This window comes from Eremomyces bilateralis, assembly GCF_010015585.1.
Source record: "Eremomyces bilateralis CBS 781.70 unplaced genomic scaffold P152scaffold_8, whole genome shotgun sequence".
Lineage (NCBI taxonomy): Eukaryota > Fungi > Ascomycota > Dothideomycetes > Eremomycetales > Eremomycetaceae > Eremomyces > Eremomyces bilateralis.
The window spans coordinates 360,411-380,017 of record NW_022985074.1 but is presented as its reverse complement, the minus strand read 5'-3'; the positions used below and the strand labels follow the sequence as shown (position 1 = coordinate 380,017).

At 51.4% G+C, this 19,607-nt stretch overlaps 6 protein-coding genes across 6 annotated transcripts; 3 read left to right on the top strand and 3 right to left on the bottom strand.

The window, feature by feature from the left end:
* Positions 1 to 1,157: 1,157 nt before the first annotated feature.
* P152DRAFT_473412 (uncharacterized protein) lies at positions 1,158 to 2,845 on the top strand (the record flags this gene model as incomplete). The annotated part of the gene is made up of 3 exons (XM_033681234.1): positions 1,158 to 1,320; positions 1,375 to 1,839; positions 1,893 to 2,845. 3 exons carry the CDS (start codon positions 1,158 to 1,160, stop codon positions 2,843 to 2,845), a joined length of 1,581 nt encoding a protein of 526 aa, XP_033534507.1.
* Positions 2,846 to 3,152: 307 nt separating this feature from the next.
* On the bottom strand, positions 3,153 to 3,905 carry P152DRAFT_458055 (uncharacterized protein). The gene has a single exon (XM_033679371.1). The coding sequence runs from the start codon at positions 3,898 to 3,900 to the stop codon at positions 3,355 to 3,357; it is 546 nt and encodes a 181-aa protein (XP_033534506.1). The 5' UTR covers positions 3,901 to 3,905; the 3' UTR covers positions 3,153 to 3,354.
* Positions 3,906 to 5,360: 1,455 nt separating this feature from the next.
* On the bottom strand, positions 5,361 to 7,262 carry P152DRAFT_503419 (Di-copper centre-containing protein; the record flags this gene model as incomplete). Its single annotated transcript, XM_033682349.1, has 3 exons — positions 5,361 to 5,857; positions 5,911 to 6,872; positions 6,931 to 7,262. 3 exons carry the CDS (start codon positions 7,260 to 7,262, stop codon positions 5,736 to 5,738), a joined length of 1,416 nt encoding a protein of 471 aa, XP_033534505.1. The 3' UTR covers positions 5,361 to 5,735.
* Positions 7,263 to 8,784: 1,522 nt separating this feature from the next.
* P152DRAFT_435128 (polyketide syntase 2) lies at positions 8,785 to 14,553 on the bottom strand. Its single transcript, XM_033677516.1, has 3 exons — positions 14,457 to 14,553; positions 14,154 to 14,404; positions 8,785 to 14,104 (listed from the first exon to the last, which is right to left on the bottom strand). Exons 1-3 carry the CDS (start codon positions 14,473 to 14,475, stop codon positions 9,029 to 9,031), a joined length of 5,346 nt encoding a protein of 1,781 aa, XP_033534504.1. The 5' UTR covers positions 14,476 to 14,553; the 3' UTR covers positions 8,785 to 9,028.
* A 2,032-nt stretch (positions 14,554 to 16,585) lies between these two features.
* Positions 16,586 to 17,823, top strand: P152DRAFT_507200 (FAD/NAD(P)-binding domain-containing protein; the record flags this gene model as incomplete). Its single annotated transcript, XM_033682521.1, has 2 exons — positions 16,586 to 17,263; positions 17,320 to 17,823. The coding sequence occupies 2 exons, from the start codon at positions 16,586 to 16,588 to the stop codon at positions 17,821 to 17,823; spliced, it is 1,182 nt and encodes a 393-aa protein (XP_033534503.1).
* A 284-nt stretch (positions 17,824 to 18,107) lies between these two features.
* Positions 18,108 to 19,584, top strand: P152DRAFT_473407 (Actin/actin-like protein; the record flags this gene model as incomplete). Its single annotated transcript, XM_033681233.1, has 3 exons — positions 18,108 to 18,416; positions 18,502 to 18,625; positions 18,689 to 19,584. 3 exons carry the CDS (start codon positions 18,108 to 18,110, stop codon positions 19,582 to 19,584), a joined length of 1,329 nt encoding a protein of 442 aa, XP_033534502.1.
* Positions 19,585 to 19,607: the final 23 nt, after the last annotated feature.

Sequence of the window (19,607 nt, the reverse complement as noted above, 5' to 3'; positions counted from 1 at the left end):
ATTGACAGTCGTGTCCATGGCTCAAGATTTATTGGACGTATTGTTCATGGAGACATTGGATGGGGCGATTTTGATTACGGGTTTCTCGGGAAGAAAGAAACCAGCATACCGTTCCGCATAATCCCCTGGAACCTGAGGAGAATGGACTCATGCATCAGACTAGCGTCTGGCTTGTCAGTCTGGTCAGCGACATATGGGTTGCCTTACTGCCTCAGGCATGATCCTCTCATATCGACATATTTGATATTTCGATCGCTGTAGGGCTGCATGCTGTGGATGTAACCTTATTACGGCACCTTTCATGATGTATACTGATCATCGGAGGGTTATTTGACCGTGTTACTCAACCATTCATTTGTATGCAATGCAGCCCAGGGTGTCCCGGAATAGATCTTGGAACTGTACTCACGGCTTGCTCGATTGATTGGCATCGATTGCTTCCCTGCAATCTAAGAGCACTGCCCACATGTAGACGACCTGGCGATCGACTTTGGCATGGAAGAATACCACTCGGATCCCTCGGCATTATTCGAGGCTGAATTATGGCAAGGTAGGTGGGACTTGGCCCTGGATGGGGGATGGCATAATATGGCGCATATACTGGCCCCTTAACATCGGCTTTCTCGTCGCGGGGTCAGCTCATGCTCTGTATAATTCTATATTTGACGCCACTGGTTCTACTCATTTTCTGTACATTTGTATTCAAGCGCGGAGTCACAATGGACAACTTCTTTCAACATCGCGAGATCAATCTTGATCTTTACGATCCTTTCCTGCCGGGAGCCGGCAAACCGGTCGATGCAGTGTCGTTCCAGGACTCGACCAAAACGGCATATGAGCCCTATGCCGGAGGAGCCACAAGCGTTGACGATGTTTCATCATCCAGATCTACCATCGTGCACAAGCAACATCCGATACGGCAAATAGCTATTGCGGCTATTTCGCTTGTAATGACGACAATACTCTTTCTGCTCACGATTATCTATTCGACTGAGAAGTCGCCTTCACTGAACCTACCCCTACTATACTCATCCTCTAGCAATACGATCTTTGTCCTCTCCGTTCTATCAGGCCTCACGGGTGTGTCTCTAGCTGTGACTGTATCTATCGCACTGGAGAGACTGATGTGGATGATACTGTCTGCTGATGGAGGGATAATGCTCCCGGAATATCTGAGCTTGCATGCATCCACCGGCGTGCTCGGTCTTTTACACCTCTCCTTTGGCGGATGGCGTTCAGTCCGAATTCTCACCCGAGTGATGAGCTTGGGGAGACTGATGCTGATGCTGTTAGTACCAATATCTGGCATAGTTATTATGAGTAAGTCTAGCTTCTCCTCCAGATGCAAACATACTCAGACACTGAGTCATCAAGGTGACATAAATACCAAACTTGCTTTTGCTCCTCTGAAGGGAGCGGTTCCATTCAAAGGTTGGGGCGTCCTGCCCTTCAATGCCACCCTCGCCAACAATGTCTCTTTGATCTCCGACCAAGTCAGTCTCTCCGTGATGTTCGTCGGTGATCCTGCTCGATCAGTAGATATCACACCTCGAACGCAACGTCTGACGGACTGCGCCCAAAATCCAGACTTCCGGACTGCCACAAGATGTCGAAGGGTCTACTACCTACCGGGCGGCGTGGAATATGCCTTTAGTGGTATCAAGGGAGACCAGAGAAGCGGTGCGCTGCTCGCGATGAACCAGCAAGGCTATGTTTTGGAATACACAGAAGGCGAACCGACCTGGACGTTCGAGGCTGATGAATGCCAAGTATATGGCTTCCCATTTGCGGCGTTCCATCTATGCATCGCAAACGAGAATGCGAGTACAGTGCGAGCGCGTAAGGTCTTCCTTGAAATGGGGACGTCCGTTGACTCTGCTAATTGCTGCTAGGCATCGTTCACTGCCCAACTTCCGTATCAAGTCCAAACCAGTGCCGAAACGAAAGCGTGACGTCCTGGTACACCAATCTCGGCTGGTCTGCCAAGCTACAAACCTCTTTCCGCCGTGCCGACGTCGCCTACTCCCGCCAAAATGGCAGCATCCTTTCTCACACGTTTACTTCTAACGCATCACCCATACCCGTGGACGCTAATGGAATGCTCACCGGCCTTAGTCTTGCCTGTGGCAATTTCAGGGAGCTCACGGATCTCATTTCCCTGTTCTTCGGGCCAATCGACAATCCACTCTCGCCCACAGGTACGACCGCACACACGGGCGATTCGAGCGAGTCGAACAACCTCTTCAGCCTTTATGTTTACCCCGCCTTCGTCTGGTCCTGGCTTAAGGGTGTCACCACCCTCCACAGCGACCCGGCCATGGCCACCCGCGGAGCCGAGACCATCCAGTCGCTCCTGGCAGTCATCTTGTACTACTCTCAACCCTCTCCTTATGCACGGGGTTTATCACATATCGGCGAAGAAGAAAGTGGGGCGTCATCCGCAGGAATCACGCCGGAGATTCAACAATTTGCGGCAGACCTTCTGGCGATCGCGCCGCCGGACACGGATGTCGCGATTGCGGCTATTGGATGGCAGATCGAAGTCGGTCGGAGTACATTGATTGCATTCGCGTTGATGTGTGGGACGGCACTAGTGCTTTGCCTTGTGGTATTTATTGTAGGACTGACGCGGTATAATGCAGAGCCTGTGCCAGGAACGGGTGTATTTCCTGTATGGGACGCATGGTTATTATGTAAGATCGTGAAGTCCGAGCAGGATGGTGTAGAGGATGAACCGAATAAAAGTCTTAAAGAAGGTAAAGTGAGCTGGGGAGAAGATGATATCATTGGGCCAAGACCGCTGAAGAGGATGAAATCGATGCGAGTTACACTTATAGATAAATAAATTGTGTAGTTAGTACGAAAAAGAAATGCTTCAATCTGACTTTAACCGACTCTACATAATTCAGTGTTGATTCACTATGTACTCACACATGTGTATATGTTATTCAAACGCCCTGATCACAGACTGGAGATCATGATTCCTGCTTCCACTTGTCATTCTAGGTACTCAGCTGTACAATCTTTCCAATTCCAAGTGTATTTGTGCCGCTTGTAGACTTGGCCGTATATGGAAACCAGTCTTATTTATATCACTCAAATCAGTAGTGCAGGCCATGAGTGGTTTTCATTTTTTCATGCTATAGTGATATGAAGGAATGGAATGTCCCGGAGATGTAAGTTCCTCTGCAAAATTAAAACCTGACTTTGGCATGCCCCGTTAACCGTCTACCACGATCTAACATCCGTGCCGAAAATGAGGGTGAATAATATCCATAGCTGCCAGACACCGAACTAGAGCAAGCCAAATCCGTAGTAACCAACCCATCTGGGAATGAGAGTTTATCCACCTAATCACGAGAGTACCTGGGCAAGTATCTGTCCCCAAAAGTCTGTGACGAATTCGCCCCCTTCTTTTAGTAGCACATGGAAGGCTTCATTCGAGCCAATGACCTTGATCCTCCCTGCTAAGTACTGCGCCAGCATGTCCCGCAACGGCTCCATCGGACACGCTGCCGTGTTCCCATAGGCGTATCGGACTAACTGCACAACATCTTGAACGCGCTGTTCGTGCAGCTGGAAGGACACGAGCGTCGCCCGCAGTTTCTCAAGGGCCAACCAGCGGAGGTTTTTGATGTCATATTTGTCTCCGAAGACGTACAGCTGAGCGTGGCAGAGCAAAACCGGCGCGAAATCCTCATCTGGATTCTTGTTGCCGAAGGGCCGGCAAAGCCTCTTCAACGCGTTCTTTGCCCTATTCGCCTTGAACACAGTCAGGCCGAACCGTTCGCGTAATTCCTCCAACTTCGAATCTACCGGGTCCTTCCCCTGACTACCTTTGAGCAACCACGCATCGGTCTTCTTCTTCTCCTCGTCCAAGTTGATACCGATCCCAAACATCGCTTCGGACCCTTGCAACCCTGAGACCGAGACTGACGTGACGGAAATCAAACTGGCCGAATCTGACATCTCCGGGCTGGCTGCCCTTTCGCCGGACCCAGATGGCTTTGTATCTGGTGCGTTCTCATCCCCTTTAGGTTTCGGCTCCGAATCCTTGCGAGCAGGTCGAGCTGGGGCATAGTCACCAGTATACGCAAACTGGCAAAACCGGATGAAATCCTCTGGTTGAATGTCTTCCAGCTGTGCACATTTCGCTTGGCCCTCCTTCATAGGTCCACGGATGAGCTGCCCAAGTGGCCGCGACAGTCGTGCAATCGCCTCGGCGTGAGCGATGACTCTCTTCTGCTCTTTGCCAACAATGAAGGTGAAGGGATCCGATGCAAAGATCCTGGTGGCATTTCAAGTAAGTCTCTATGTATTCATGGTTTCCTTCATCGTATTATGGCTTACTCTTGATACATCTTGCCAGCGGCCCAGCGACTTGCTTCGAACTGGGCTGTGAGATGAGCAGAATAGGATATTTAGTGATAGAATCAAGTCTAAAACGATTGTAGATTGACTGCACAGGCGCAATTTTCGAATCGTCAGGCTGGAATAATATCTGCTGACCTGGAGTCTTTCGGCTTGAGGATACAGATACTTACTTTCCCAACTACACCGGAGGGTAGTAAACAGGACTTCGACAGATTACTTAAGGAAGAGCGGCTGAGCGTGGTTGCATGTAGGGGGATAAAGAAGAAGCGTCATTACTGGAAGACTTGATTCAGAAAGCGCGAACTGCGAAGTAGAAACCGTTGCTGTATACTCGGGAGTCCTGTGATTGCGCTCGGGGCCGGCCCGATTCATCCCGATGCCACAAAGAACAGCGTGGGTTGGAAGAGATCTGTATATCAATTCCGAATATCTGAGGCATAGGGCCTCTATATGACAACACACCGTCTTGCCGTTTACTAAACTTGGACTTGGCTTGACGCCGCAAGATCGAATCCCGGCATCTTGAAGCAGAGAGTGTAGTGGTCATCCTCACACGAATCCGGCTGTAAAGGATGGCCAGCTTTTGAAGACGATAGTTATGATAATGGCAGGTCTTCGGTATGCCGTAACAATTAGATATTTGATGATTTCTTACTCTATTGCGGTTTAAAATCAGTTTCTGGAGGTGCAGCAGAAGTCAACAGGGGGCCGGAGCCGCTTTCCGGCAGTACAGTACCCATAAACGCGGCCCGGTCCGAAACTACCACTCATACAGTCCGAGAATCCCTTCGACCAGCCGATCCCGAAACCGACCCGAAAATGCCACCGTGGGTTCAGCGATGCCAGCTGCTTGGGAAATTTCCCGGTGGACGCCTAAGTCCATGGTTCACTCCCTGTGCGGCCTGTGGGCGTAAACCTCCAACCTGCGAACCCCTCGCGAATGGTTCTTGAACTCGCTATGTCTCGTGGTTTCGTACCGCAGACCTTCCGCCAAGAAAAGAGGAGTATTGGTGCTCTTCGGCCTCACGCCTAGTTACGTTCTGCCAGCTTACAGCCACTGGTGAAGTATAACATATTACTTTATCGGCATGCATACAAGTCACTATAATATCCAGAGTCGGCTTCAACGAGTGACATTGGCATACCAAAGAGTTAAAGGAGCGTGTTTTCTATTAACCGAAAAACCCTTTCCTCGTCGGACCCCCTCTCAACTGCTTCCCATTACACTTCAAACGAAATCCATATTCTCTCTTCATCACCAAACAGACCCTCTAGTACCAATAAGACACGGTCGGTCGACATAGCCACATTCCCCAGGCAGGTCAATGAATGCGAAAGAGCACCGACTCATGAAATGCAGCTTAAGCATAGACATAACAATACGGGCCGTCCAGCGTAGACCCAACATCACGCATGATGATATCTTTCCCTACAACCCCGTACCTCAGCACATCAGTCTCCCTGACGTTATCACTCGGAGGATCTGTTTAAGTCAGTCTATTATCCTTCCGCCTTATATCGAAGAAAATCACTTACTGTTGAAAGGTGTCCGTGTCCCTCCAACCTCATACAGTCTGGCGGTCGGATTCTGACTTTGCCAAATTGTCCACAGACGATCGAGATTGGCATGGTGCAGGAAAAACACCGGATCGCCCGGGCTCGCGAACGGATCGTTGTTCAAACCGCCGATCGTGAAATGGCCTCCTCCGTGGAGTTGGTCTCTCGCCTGTTGTTCGTCACTAGCGCCTTCCTCCCACCCATCAATCCGCTGCTCCAGACATCTGACATTGCCGCAGGACAGGATACGGGCCAGTGCTGTGGTTGTGGCCAGCGCTGCCCATTGCAGGTTTATGTCGCGCGTCATGCATCGTGGGTTATAATTCAATCCCTGCAGGATCTCCGGGGGTACGTCATTCTGTCTCTTTTGGACCGCCGCAGTGGTGTCTCCTTTGAATGCATCCGCAAACGGTGCCAAATAATGGGATGTTACATCAGGTGGAGCGGTCTGGTTCTGGTCTGGCGCGCTCACATTCGGCGAAAGTCCTAGATTGATAACCAGATCCGTGAACGGGCCTTCTGTGACACAGCCACCTCCAGTGCCTGGTGGGAGGCTCAATGTGATTCCAAATGCATTAATACTTGTATTACCATGCGGGATAGTCTCTCCATTGCCGCCCATGCTGAACTCGCTGCCGTCGAATACAGTGGACCGACGTGGGTCAGCGTTGTCAATCACCCAGTCCCAGTATGGGGTCGGCCCGCTGTAACCGCATTCGTTGCGGAGTTCTTGATCGTAGAGATAGGTGAAGTGCCGATGCCAGGCGAAGACGTAGCCATTGAAGTGGATGTTGTTGCTGAAGGTGAGATGGGTAGCGACGAAATCGTCGAGACGGTTGCGCGCGCCGGGAACCAGAACAGGGTCGGACTGCGACGGCCTGTTGTAAAGACATTTGACGGCGTCGGTATACTTTTTCCTTTGGGATTGGGACATAGTACCCCTGGGTCTGTTAGCCCCTTTATCTGGCGCTTCGCTGAGTTCAATTGCAGTCGACTAACCATTCCTTTCTCACCATCACTTTCCCAAAATTGCATTTCTTAGACCATCCTCTGTCCACTAGCTCATCGGCGATATATCTCCTGTAAATGTTCTTCAACTTCGAGAAAGCGATTTCCAGTACCGGCGGCGGGCTGCCCAAAGAACTCGAATTTGATGATATTCCGTCTTCCTTAGTCTCCGGCTCCTCTTTCGTGGCTTCCACGAATTCGAGGGAAGGCGTTGGAGTACCTGATGGAATAGCAAGGGCAATCGAAACGCCCTGAGGTGCGGCCACTGTCCCTAGGCCAAAAAGAACCAAACTTAACGACAGAATCGACTGAGAAACCTTCATCATGAAAGCGAGTGTTCTGCTAACGATATGGAAAGGAAAGAGGATGCGAATGTCTACTCAAGTTGCAATCACGCTGCCATGATGTCTTTATATTGACCCTTCACTCACCGTGGGCATCTCTGTTCAATATCCAACACCATATCAGGAGGCAAAGCAACGGAGATCAGCGCTGGGATTAACGATAACGATATCTACCCTTCTACCAATATCTCTGGAAGCCGATGTTGAGAGGTGGCTTGCCACGCTAGTTATCTTTAGCGATCCGCAGCTGTGGGAAGTCTCCGAATAGCCACGACGCTGTCATAGTCTGAAGCATGTTGTAGTCGTCATTAAAATGCAACAGTCAAGTCCTCCACCCGACTTGAACGTTCAATATTCCGAGAAATTGCATGAGAAGGACTCCTAGGGGCTGAATTCGTACCAATCAGGGGAATCCACGACGGTGAAGTCGGCAATTCTCGCGTATCATAGGCTAATTTAGCTTTATCGTACAGGTACAGCTTCTAGTGACCGGACACCAGTACCATGAATCTATAAAACGGACTGCTAAATGGAGTTCATTCGAGGACCTGTGTAGATCACGGTTGTACAAAGGTCCCGAACGTAGTGAGACGGCCAGTCCGGTGACGGAGATCTGGCACTAGCTGGCGGCATTCTGATGTTGTACGCAACTATCGAGTCCTCGCAGGTTACACTAAATCTTAGAGATGTTTTCCATTGGGTTCCATCAAGGAGTAGTGACACTGCAGTGGGTCTAAGGAACCAAGCACTTGGCTGACAACGGAGTGAGTATATAGGGGTAGGAATTAAAGAATAAACTTAATGATCGCGACAATGCCAAGCTGTCAAGCGAAAGTTGTTTCGGGCCGCGACTTAACATGATCTGCTGGCTGGAATGAAATGTAGATGCACTGTTGAGGTAGTTAAAATGTATATGTGAGATAGATATCTTAAACATTACAAACGATTGCAACCTGTGCCGCGTACAAGAATGATATATTGAGTTTATAAGATTAAGTGCATAGGTATTATTGCATCAATGATAACAGGGACAACAATATACAGTAACTGAGACAAAAATACAAATAGTTCGCTCAACATTCGTCCGCTCTAAAGGGGGGCTTGCTCTGTCACCGGTGGGTAGGTTTAGGTAAATTTGTGGCCCCTGACTGGACATTTTTCTACAAGACTACAACCATTTTGGGCTGAGACGGGTTGGAAAGCTGTGAAAAGGGAGAATCTGAGCAGGCGAAAGTGTCGCAGTGTGTCCGAGTTTGGGTAAGGCAACTTTGCTGTTGGCAGTGACATCATCCAGTGAACCGCGAATCTACCACGAATTTCCTTTCAATATCCCCGAAGGCGGCTAATGGCTATGGTATAGGGCGTATAGGATGACGATCCATGTTGGCGGTAGTGATATTCGCGTTGGCACCATTGAAACTGGAACAAAATGATGCTGACTGAATGAATCAAATTTAGGTTGGGCGGAATCCCAAACATTATTGCTAAGTATATTGATGGTAGAAGATATATTGATGGTAGAAGATAGTTGAAGTAATAACCGTTAATAATTGTATAAATTGTTCGATCATTTGTCGTTATTGCTGTAGAATGGCATACTCTAGAAGAAAAGTCGAAAGATATGAACAAAATCAAAGAAAATATCCAATCAAAGCCCATAGACTCCACACCCAATATCAAAAGAAGAATGAGCCTAATATTGGAACAAAAGAAAAAAGGGGCATTAAAGTAGACTTTTAACGCAGTCAAGCGCCTAGCTGCTCCCCGAACCAACGAACCAGGTGGGAGACCGTAGGATGTCCCCAAACCAGAGTTGGTGGCACTTTCACCTTCAGATTTTGCTGCAGCTGCTTCCTAAAGGCAACAGTCATGACCGAATCCATACCCAAATCCGACAATGCTGCCTTGGGATCGACCTCATCTGCACCGGCAAGTTGCAACACGGATGCCACACAGCCGGCAATTGCAGTGGTAAGGTACACGTTCCGCTCAGGACCAGGCGGTGGAAGCGATGGAGCGCCATTGCTATTCGCACTCGTCGACGAAGCTTCCGCAGCCCCGGAAGTTTGAGGATCCTCTCGACGGATGGCAATGTGCTCCAAGATCGGGACTGGAAGGATCTCATCCGCGTCCAGGACACGCGAGCGAAGAACTGTAGCAGTTGCGCAGTCTCGACCGGAGATTTCGTCCCAGGCTTGGAATGCCTCAGTGCGGGTGATGCTGGTGAAACCACGGCTGTCCAATTCGGCCTCGACAAACTCATTGTCGCCCATACCACCGACACCGCGCCAGCTAGTCCACTGGATGGCAACAGCGTTGTCTCCAAGTCGGCGACGGTGCTCAGCAAGAGCGTCGAGGAATGCGTTGCCAGAGGCATAAGATGCTTGGCCGGGGAAGCCGAAAAGTTGACCGCAGGAGGAGAACATATTGAAGAAGTCAATGGTAGTCGGTGGGAAAGCCTCGTGCAGATTCATTGCACCAGCAATCTTTGGCGTTATGACTTTCTTGAACTCTTCAGGCGTGGCGTTGAGGACAAATTGGTCCTCCAGGACGCCAGCAGCGTGGATGACGCCAAGAACAGGGGGTAAGTTGAGGTTGTCAAGCTTGTCAAGTAGGGCACGAGAGGACCCAGACGCGGAAATATCAAGCGCAACGGTATAGATGCAGGCGCCCCTCTCTTCAAAGAATTTGATCTTGTCGATGACTTGCACCATGTCGCCTTGGATGTTTGACCATTGCCGTCGCGGTGGAAGGGTACGGCGGGAAAGTAGAACAATACGTTTAGCGCCTTGGTCGATGAGGTGGGAAGCGACCTCTAAGCCAAGCGAGCCAAATCCGCCAGTGATGAGGTAAGTGCCTTCTGGTCGTGGTTTAAGGCCTTGATCGAAGTCAGACTTAGTCTTCGGTAGCGCAGTGAGGCGTGCGACGCGGGCGACGGCATCTTTAACTTTGACAACATCAGCCCCAATAACATGTTTGATAACCTGGAAGGGAAAGCTGTTCGAGTCGACGTCGATGAGAGCGCCCCAGTTTTTAGGTAGCTCCGATGCGATGATACGACTCAAGCCGACCAGTGGGGACTGGGCAAGAGCAGTCTTCGACTCGCCCTTCAGGATGTTCTCGGTGACGGTGTAGATCCTGGCTGGGCTGTTGACACCACAGACAAGCTGAACGATATCCAGGAGTTCAATGCAATTCATGTTTGCACTGGAAGTAATGTCGTAGGCTGGAGTTACCGGCGGAGGAATGTGTACGACGACAGTTCCTTCAGTGCTGCCCTCTAGAATCGACGGAGTGAGGTGCTTCGGAGCGAGGATCTGGGAAGGGATGCCACGTTTGGTGAGATGTTTTGTGTACTTCCTCGTCAGAGTGCTAGATGCCTGTCCAAGGATAATCACCTTATCCAACGGCAAAGCTTTGTCCTGCATAGAAGCAGGTAGCCAAGAAACTTGGTGGATGAGGCCCTCCGAGCTGATGATAGCCCCTGGAGTGCCTTCGATCTCGGAGAAACGCATACAGAAAAATTTCGCAAGCGCTTTGCCGGACTCATCGCGAACAGTGACGTCGCAAGCAAGTTCTGTCTCCTGATCAGGAAGGGTGACATGGATATACGCGATCTTGGGAGCGATTGCGCCCTCACGGATAGCAACCCGGTCAACGAAAGCTGGCATGCGGAGACGAGGCTCATTGAAGAAGAGGGTAGAACCGATCGAAGTGGCGGCATCGAAAACGGGGGCCCAGGAGTTCGCATCCCAAGGGAAGACAGCATCGTCCGAAATATCTGGACAGACATCGACTCGAGCAAGCATCTCAGAGGTGGTACCGACGTGGTGAGTGACGGTCCACGGAAAGCCCATAAGCGGAACACCAACCTTCTCAAGATAGTCAACCGTGAAGTTTGTTGGCAATTCTTTGCCAATTCTGGACTGAGTCGCGGTGATGTCAATCTGCTCTCCGACAAAGATACGCTCTGCGCTTGGGGTTGCAGTGGTGTGTGTAAGCCAGGAGTTGTTCACGTCATCCTTTTCTGCGCAGCCGACCAAACGAGACATGATCTTCACGGAACCAGGTTCGAAGATGACTTGAAGGTCACGAGGTGCACTGATGGCTACAGGCACTCGAAGATGGATGTCAGAGAGATGCCCAGCACTAGTAGCGTGGAGGAAAGTATTAAAGAGAACCGCGGCAGGAACAATCTCAGTGCCATGAAGCGGATGGCTACCAGGGAACGGCTTCGAATTGTTGTCGAGCTGAGTGCTGAAGATTGTCTGGTCTCCACCAGCAACATTGATCTTGTGACCGAGTAGGGCGTGATGGGTAACGTCGTGGAAAAGGCCTTTAGATGTGGTTCCAGCTCCTACTTCCTGATAGTACGGCTTGTGCTGCCATTGAGTCTTCGGGACGTCATCAGCCCACTTGACGCCACTGAAAAAATTGTCCCAGTGGACGTTTGCCCCCTTAGACCAAAGGCTGACAAGTCCTTTGAGGATCGTGGTACGGACCGGCTTGTTGCGTAGCATGGTTGGGAAGACGTTGGCATCTTCAATGTCCATATCCATGATGGTCTCGTTGACTGAGTTGGCGATTATGGGGTGAGCAGATACCTCGAGGAAGAGGCGGTAACCATCTTGAACAGCAGCGCGGACAGCGTTGGTGAGCTGGACTGGCATCATCATATTGTAAATCCAATAAGCGGCATCTCGTGGAATTTGCTGGCGGCTGTCCACCGCGGAGGTCGAGTATAGAGGTATGGTCGGTACGCAGGGCTCAATATCAGCCAGCTCTTTCTGAAGAGGATCGGCAAGCGAAGCAAGGAGAGGGGTGTGGAAAGCCACGTCGGAGTTGACTTTGAGAGCTTTGATGCCCTGCTCTTTGCAGGTTGCGGAGAAGCGGTCGATTGCTTCAATTGTGCCAGACACGACACATGAGTTTGGCGAGGCATCTATGGCCGGGTAGGCATTCTTCTCGTCTCTCAGAAGTTTTCCAGCTTCTTCGAAGGACAAAGTGACGAGGACCATCGCCCCTTGTCCCATGAGGCGTCGATAGAGGACAGCACGCTTGCAGACTACGACGGCACCTTTAGTCGGAGATAACGCCCCAGCAGCCACGGCAGCTGCTATTTCGCCAACTGAGTGGCCAATGATCGCATCTGCTCGGCTACCCTTGGACTGCAGCAGAGCAGTCAGACCGACTTGTACGACATAGGTAAGGACCTGGACACGATCCGAAGAGGCGAAGTCCTTGGTTCGAAGAGCTTTAACCGGCGAAAAGCCGGCAATCTCGGCCACAACCGTGTCGAGGTCCTGCACAGCGGTTCGGAAGACTGGTTCGTGAGCGAGCAACTCTGTGCCCATGTCTGGCCATTGAGCACCATGGCCGGAGAAGAGCCAAACGACTTTAGTCGCATCCTTGGCATTGGCACGGTTGGAGACGATCTGGTTATGGCCTTTTCTAGTAGCAAGTGAGCGGAGAAGGGTATCACGTTGCTCTTTGTCCTCGATGATGAGACCGGCACGGAAGTCGTGGAAACCGCGCCGAGTAGCAAGGGTGGCTCCGATAGAGGATGCAGAGTGCCGAGTCCCGGCGTCGGAGATGAAGTCCGCCAGGCTAGCGGCTTCGATCGCAATTCGTTTTTCTTGCGGGGCAGTGAGCAGGAACACCGTTGGAAATGAGCCCTCGGAAACCAGGAGGCGATCGCGCATCGCTGGCCCTTCCTCGATGACCGCATGGGAAACAGTACCACCATACCCATAAGAGCTTATGGCTGCTCGTCTCTTGCCAGCAACCTGAGGCCATTCCAACTGCTCGACTGATACTTTGAGACCAGCAGTGTCCCAGTCAATCTTCGTATTCGGCGTGACGAGATTGGCTTGGGGTGGTATGCTACCTTTGCACATGGCAGTGACAGCTTTCATGAACCCAACACCACCAGCACCAGCCTCGAGATGCCCAACGTTGGCTTTGACACTACCGACGTAGCAGGGAGCATCAGCAGGACGTCCCTGACCATAAACTCCGGACATGGCCCCGATCTCGACAGGGTCGCCGACAGATGTGGAGGTAGCATGAGCTTCGACGTATTGAATACTGAGCGGATCAACAGTGCCAAGAGCTTTTCGTGCCACGACTTGCTGAGCAGCACCATTAGGGGCCATGATCCCGTTGGTCTTGCCATCCTGGCCGACAGCGGAACCCTTGAGGACGGCGTAAATTCGGTCATTGCTGCGGATCGCGTCGTGGTATCGTTTCAGGACCACGATTGCAGCGCCCTCTCCGCGACCGTATCCATTAGCGGAATCGTCGAACGATTTGCAGATACCATCTTTTGAAATGGCGCCGGCCTTGTCCAAAACCCGGGTAAGACCTGGACCACACAGTGCGTTGACCCCGCCTACAATGGCAACGTCGGACTCTCTCAATTTCAAAGATTGGGCGCCGTGATGGATGGCGACCAGGGAGGATGCGCAAGCCGCATCGACAGCAGTAGAGGGACCACGAAGATCCAGCAGGTAGGAGATACGGTTTGGCACACCGCAATATGCGGTTCCGATACCCATCCAGGCTTCAACTCCAGGGAGATCTTCCAGGACGAGCTTCCCGTAGTCATCGCTGTTAACGCCCATAAAGCAGGCGGTGTTCGACCCGGCGAGACTCTGCGGGGGAATTCCAGCGTCCTCAAGCGCCTCCCATGCCACCTCCAGAGAAATCCGCTGCTGCGGATCCATTAGGACGGCCTCTTTGGGTGAGATTCCGAAGAATGACGCGTCGAAGTCTTGAACGTTATCCAGGAAATAGCCCTTCTGAGTCGTCTCATTCAGAATCTATAATTCATTAGCGTCACCGTCATCGAACAGTTGTTGGTAAAAGTACCTTAGAATTCCTTGCATCTCTTCTATGATATGGCTCCCATCTTGATGGGTCGAGGGTTGACGAAGCAACCTTCTTGTTCAGCAACGCGGTCCATAAGTCCTCGGCGGAGTTGATCTTTCCAGGAAGGCGACATGCCATCCCGACAACAGCAATATCGTCGGTGTCCCGAAGACCATTGATTTCTATGGCGGGAGGAGTTGGGCTAAGATCATCGAATGATGATACTGACCCAGCAGAGGGGCAATTATGGGCTGGATTGTCGTTAGACTTGGAGAACATGTAGTCATAAAGGATAGCACTTACCATCTAAGAAAGGTGCCATTTCGTGTTATGGCTGGAGCGTGGAGTGTGAAAAGTAATCATGCGAATGAAATAGGTAAATTATACTATCGAAGAAAAGGGCCACAGAGGATGAAATAGAAGGATGGCTTGGCCAGTACGAGACAGACTCTGAACGATGGGACCTGATCATACTTATCCCTTTTAACATCGTATATCCCGTAACTCCAAACTGATCATATTTCAGCTGTCTGTCTATACGTCATGGAATATATTGCCTGCATCTACAATCGGACACCGTAATCTGTTGGCCTCTCCGCGATCGATAGCTAGGGAGAGTCAGATATCCAATCGGGGTCACTATACCGAATGGAGGCAGTGACGAGAGCCATTCAGCCAGAAGGCAGCATTGCAAGTTCTAGGAACAGAAGATATCCCCCACTTCGACAAGCCTGTACGGCATGTGGAACGTATCACTTTGGGGTGAGCGGTCGATCGGAGTCGCAATATACATCGCGGTGAGACTGATAGACCGCCCTGGATCTCCCTCTGCGGGAGGAGTGTGTCTTACGGGCGGTCAGCCATCTTTCCGAAGGCCCGCGATACAAGAAATTGATCTCTTGCGGTCAAGTGAATGACGCTCACTATGCGTGCTGAGTTCCTGACTCATCTCGGACGGTCCTGTCGTCATGGTTGTACAGGTGAAACTTGGCAGCGAGTCTAGAAGTTAACAATGGCTTTCGTAAAGCTCTCGAAGTAACATCGTATAAGCGGTCTCCATAAAATGGCGATAAATTAGCCTGACAGTGCTGATATCGATTATTGACTCGGCCGAGGGTTCCATAACATAATCAGCTTCGGACTCGTAGCTGTCTGTCAACGTGACACCAGACCGTGAAACGCGACAAATTGCGGCCAGCCGTCATTGGGACGGATAAACATTCCCAATCTCTTCCGATTAACAAGCTGAGGGCGATATAGCGACTGAGTAAGAAGCATGAGCACCATAGGTTTTGTTCCAGCGATCGGGGTATAGAACTGTGATGACGTGAAAGCCACAGTCCGTTCCGTGTCCGCCGGTCCAGTATGGTAGATATTCTGGGATACCGTACGGCATTGTGGGTCAGACACGCATCTTGCCCTCATATTGAATATTCGAAACATAATCGACGACACGTACTACGTTGGCCCGAATAGCGATGAAGGAGGTGAAGTTATTGAGGAGGAGCGGAACATGGGTGGACGGAATTGCTGTCCGCTTAGACCTTCCAATCTCTCGGCGCGAACCTCTGGCGCTTTTCCTTAACTCCTGTAACCATTAACACAGCACAACACCACAATGGAAGTTACGATGGGATGTTTCCCTGCTCTACCACGAGGCAATCACTGTGCGTGCCGATGTAGGCACTATTTTGGGAGCCAATGCCATGCCGAAGGGGCGCACCAGATGTCACCGTGGGACAATCTGGATGTGCCGATTACATAGAAGGGAGTACAATCGCCTTCTCCGAACCCTCTGTCTTCAGGTGAGGTCATGCATTCGCTTCGTATTCTCAGGTTGGCGTCTGAATTCGAGGTGATGAATACTTCATCGAGAAAGTCCTTGGGTAGGTTTTAAGATCGATTGGCAGAATGCATACCCGATCTGCGGCGGACATCGACCAGAACGCCCGTCTTAGGCGATCTCAGCTATCGTACAAGGAACAAAACTCTTGAAGAGTCAGAAAGGCTTGGTATCCGAAGTCCCACTTAGCTTGAAGGGATCTATTAAATATTAGGGATGCAGAAGGTAGGCGTAAGTTAGGCAGACGCATCGTTTCCAGTTTACTTGTCATAGAACTCACTGTTTCGTTTTCTTGGCATATTCCTTACGTCCAGTATAATTCTCATACGGCATGTCGAACCGTCCTGTTAGTCTTCTTATGCCTATTCCAGGCAAGTTCGAGAGTTGGTGGGAAGCAATCGAGAAGCAAGGATCGGCAGATGTTGTCCAACCACCATTCACAATCGCCATTGTTGGCGGAGGGATAGGCGGACTCTGTCTTGCCATCGCCCTTCTCAGGCGTGGGGTTTCTTTTCAAGTCTATGAACAGGCGTCGGAGTTTAAAGAGATTGGTCTCGGAGTGGGCTTCGGACCAAACAGCCTGAGAGCAATGGGCATGATCGATCCCACGATCTTGAAGGCATTCAAGGAGCTGGCAACTGAGGATCCAACGGAAGGAGATGATGATATCGAGAGAACTTGGATCAACTTTCGACTAGGGTATGGGGATCCGACTCTCGTTGCCCCAGTCAAGACACGAGACAAGACTCGGACAGGTATATGCGGCTCAAGACGGGCTCCATTCATGGACAAACTTGTCGAGCAAATCCCGAAGGAGCTCTGTCACTTCAATAAGCGCCTCACCGGAGTTGAGAAGCTAGCCAGTGGCTTGATGAATCTCGTCTTTGAGGACGGCACAAACTCTTTTGCCAATGCGGTTGTCGGAGCAGATGGCATTCGAAGTTCCCTTCGCCAACTCGCGTTCGGAGGTAACTCTCACCTCGACTACCTATCATTCACGCGAACGGTTTGCTATCGTGCACTTGTTCCCATGCATATTGCTGTGGATGCCATGGGCAAGGAGCTTGCTACTACTAGCGAAATGTATATCGGCCCAGGCGGTCATATTCTCACCTATCCAATCGATCGAGGGGCCATGATGAACGTCGTCGCCTGCACCCAGCAGGATAGCTGGGATAGTGAAGCGTGGGCTATTAAAAACGTTCCATTCGAGCGCGTCCAGGGGACATTCTCACAATGGGGTCCACATGTTCAGAACTTGCTCAAGGTGTGCATTACAACATGTCTCGCACTCCCTGAACTTCGCTAACGCTACCATTCCAGGCAATGAAAGACCAGTCCGTCGACCTCTGGTCTCTCTGGGATAGTGCCGACAAGCCCCTCTCTACCTATTGTAAAGACCATCTCGTCCTCATCGGTGACGCCGCCCACGCCTCGCTACCCCACCAAGGTGCTGGCGCCGGTCAAGCCATCGAAGACGCGTTGGTCCTTGCGGAGGTCCTTTCCTCGCTTGACGTAAAGCGCCCGGCAGACCTCCCAGCTGCCTTCCAGGCATATGACGCGATGCGCCGACCACGGTCACAAAAGGTCGTGAGGACGAGTAGGGAGGTGGGTGATGTCTATCGGCTTGAGGGCCCGGATGGGGACGACTTGGAGAGCATAGGGATTGATTTGAGGACTAGGTTGAATTGGGTGTGGTATGAGGATCAGGATTTGCAGGTATTGAGGGCGAAGGAACTGTGTTCAATGCTGCTGGCGCAGTCGAGGGAGATGGAGAGGATGAAGGTCGCGACAGCGAAGCAGCCAAGGTGGGGATGGGTTTACTGATGAGATTTTCTTATTCACTACTTGATCTTGCTGCAGTAAGTCTTTAATATTTTTATAAATTTTGGTTTTATAGGAGTGCTGGCAGATTGTTTAATATCCTCTTCCACCCCAAATATATTTCGTGGGGGATTTTGATATATTTCTTCAGTTCATCAGTTGTGATAATGCTTAGTTACCACGGCCATCAAAATTTAGTAAATACATACAACTTTTATGACAACGCAACGAAACAGTATATAACGAATCCGAATAATTCCATAACCGTCCCAACTAAAATCTCTCCCATGCCTCGCCGTGCCGCCCCTCCACCGCGGACCATCGCCCCCAAAACTCTCGTCGTCGACAACGGCGGCTATACCATCAAAGCCGGCTACGCCTCCGCCAGCCCATCGCTCCAAGACTGCCAAATCATCCCGAACTGCATCGCGCGGTCGCGCGAGAAGAAAACCTATGTCGGCTCCCGTCTGCACGATGCGGAAGACTATGGGGAGATGCAATTCCGGCGGCCGGTGGAGAAGGGGTTCGTCGTAAATTGGGAGAGCGAGCGGGCGGTTTGGGAGGAGAGTTTTTTCGGGGCGAGAGCGGATGTCCCGGTAGGTCGACCAATTCCGTATATTTCTGATTGAAAGTAGAATAAATTCGATAGATTTGAATATTTCGATGCTAACTGGAGGACAGGTCGACCCACATGAGACGAATTTAATATTGACGGAGGCGTCGAATTGTCCACAGGCGCTGCAAACCAATTGCGATCAGATCGTTTTCGAAGAATTCGAGTTCGCAGCGTATCACCGCACTCTGGGTACAACTCCCCAAATCCAAAACTCCTCGATTAGTCTACCGAATCTCTATTGACGATTTCCAGCATCCATCCTCGCCTCTCACAATGATATCCAGTCCCTCTTCCCCTCCCCCTCTCCCTCTCCCTCCACCCCTTCACCCCCTCCTTCCGGGACCCAACCCCTCCTCCTCATCGACTCTGGCTACTCCCACACCCTCCTCACCCCCCTCCTCACCCACGCTCCCCTCCAATCCTCTTGTCGCCGCCTCGACATCGGCGGCAAGCTCCTCACCAACCTCCTCAAAGAATCCCTCTCCATCCGCAACTTTAGCATGATCGACGAGCTCCACCTCGTCAACGCCATCAAAGAATGCCTGTGCCACCTCGCAGTCTCCCCTGCCGACTTCTCCACCCAGCTCGACCGCAACTGGAAGGCCGCGGACCCGACCGCCATCGTCGACGTCGTCCTCCCAGATTACTCCACCCGGTCGGAGATCGTCTGCAGAGAGCACGACCCCAGCGCCAGTGCGAAGCGCCGGAATCTGCTGGGCGGCCCTGCCGGCCCGAGGGAGTATGTGCTGCCGATCGGGAACGAGAAGTTCGCTGTGCCGGAGCTGCTGTTTCGGCCGACGGATATCGGGTTGCAGGAGGCGGGGCTGCCGGACGTCGCGATGCGGTGTCTGGAGAATGTGCCACAGGCCATCGCGGCGGGGTGCCTTGCGAATGTGGTAGTCATGGGGGGGAATGCGAAGATGGCGGGGTTTGCGGAGCGGTTGAGTGGGGAACTGAGGATGTTGGTGCCAGAGGGGTGGGGGGTGAGGGTGGGGGTGCCGGAGGATCCGGTGAAGTTTGCGTGGATGGGGGGAGCGCGGTGGGCGGGAGATGGAGAGGGGTTGAAGGATGTGGTGGTGACGCGGGAGGAGTATTTGGAGAATGGAGCGGGGTGGTTGTTGCGGAAGTTTTCTAATCGAGGGGCCTAGGGTATATCTAGAGGTCTAGATAT

Coding starts and splice junctions, on each gene's coding strand:
- P152DRAFT_458055 (XM_033679371.1), bottom strand. CDS start 3,900: ATGTTTGGGATCGGTATCAACTTGGACGAGGAGAAGAAGAAGACCGAT.
- P152DRAFT_435128 (XM_033677516.1), bottom strand. Junction 14,105..14,153: donor GAGATGCAAGGAATTCTAAG/GTACTTTTACCA, acceptor AATGAATTATAG/ATTCTGAATGAGACGACTCA.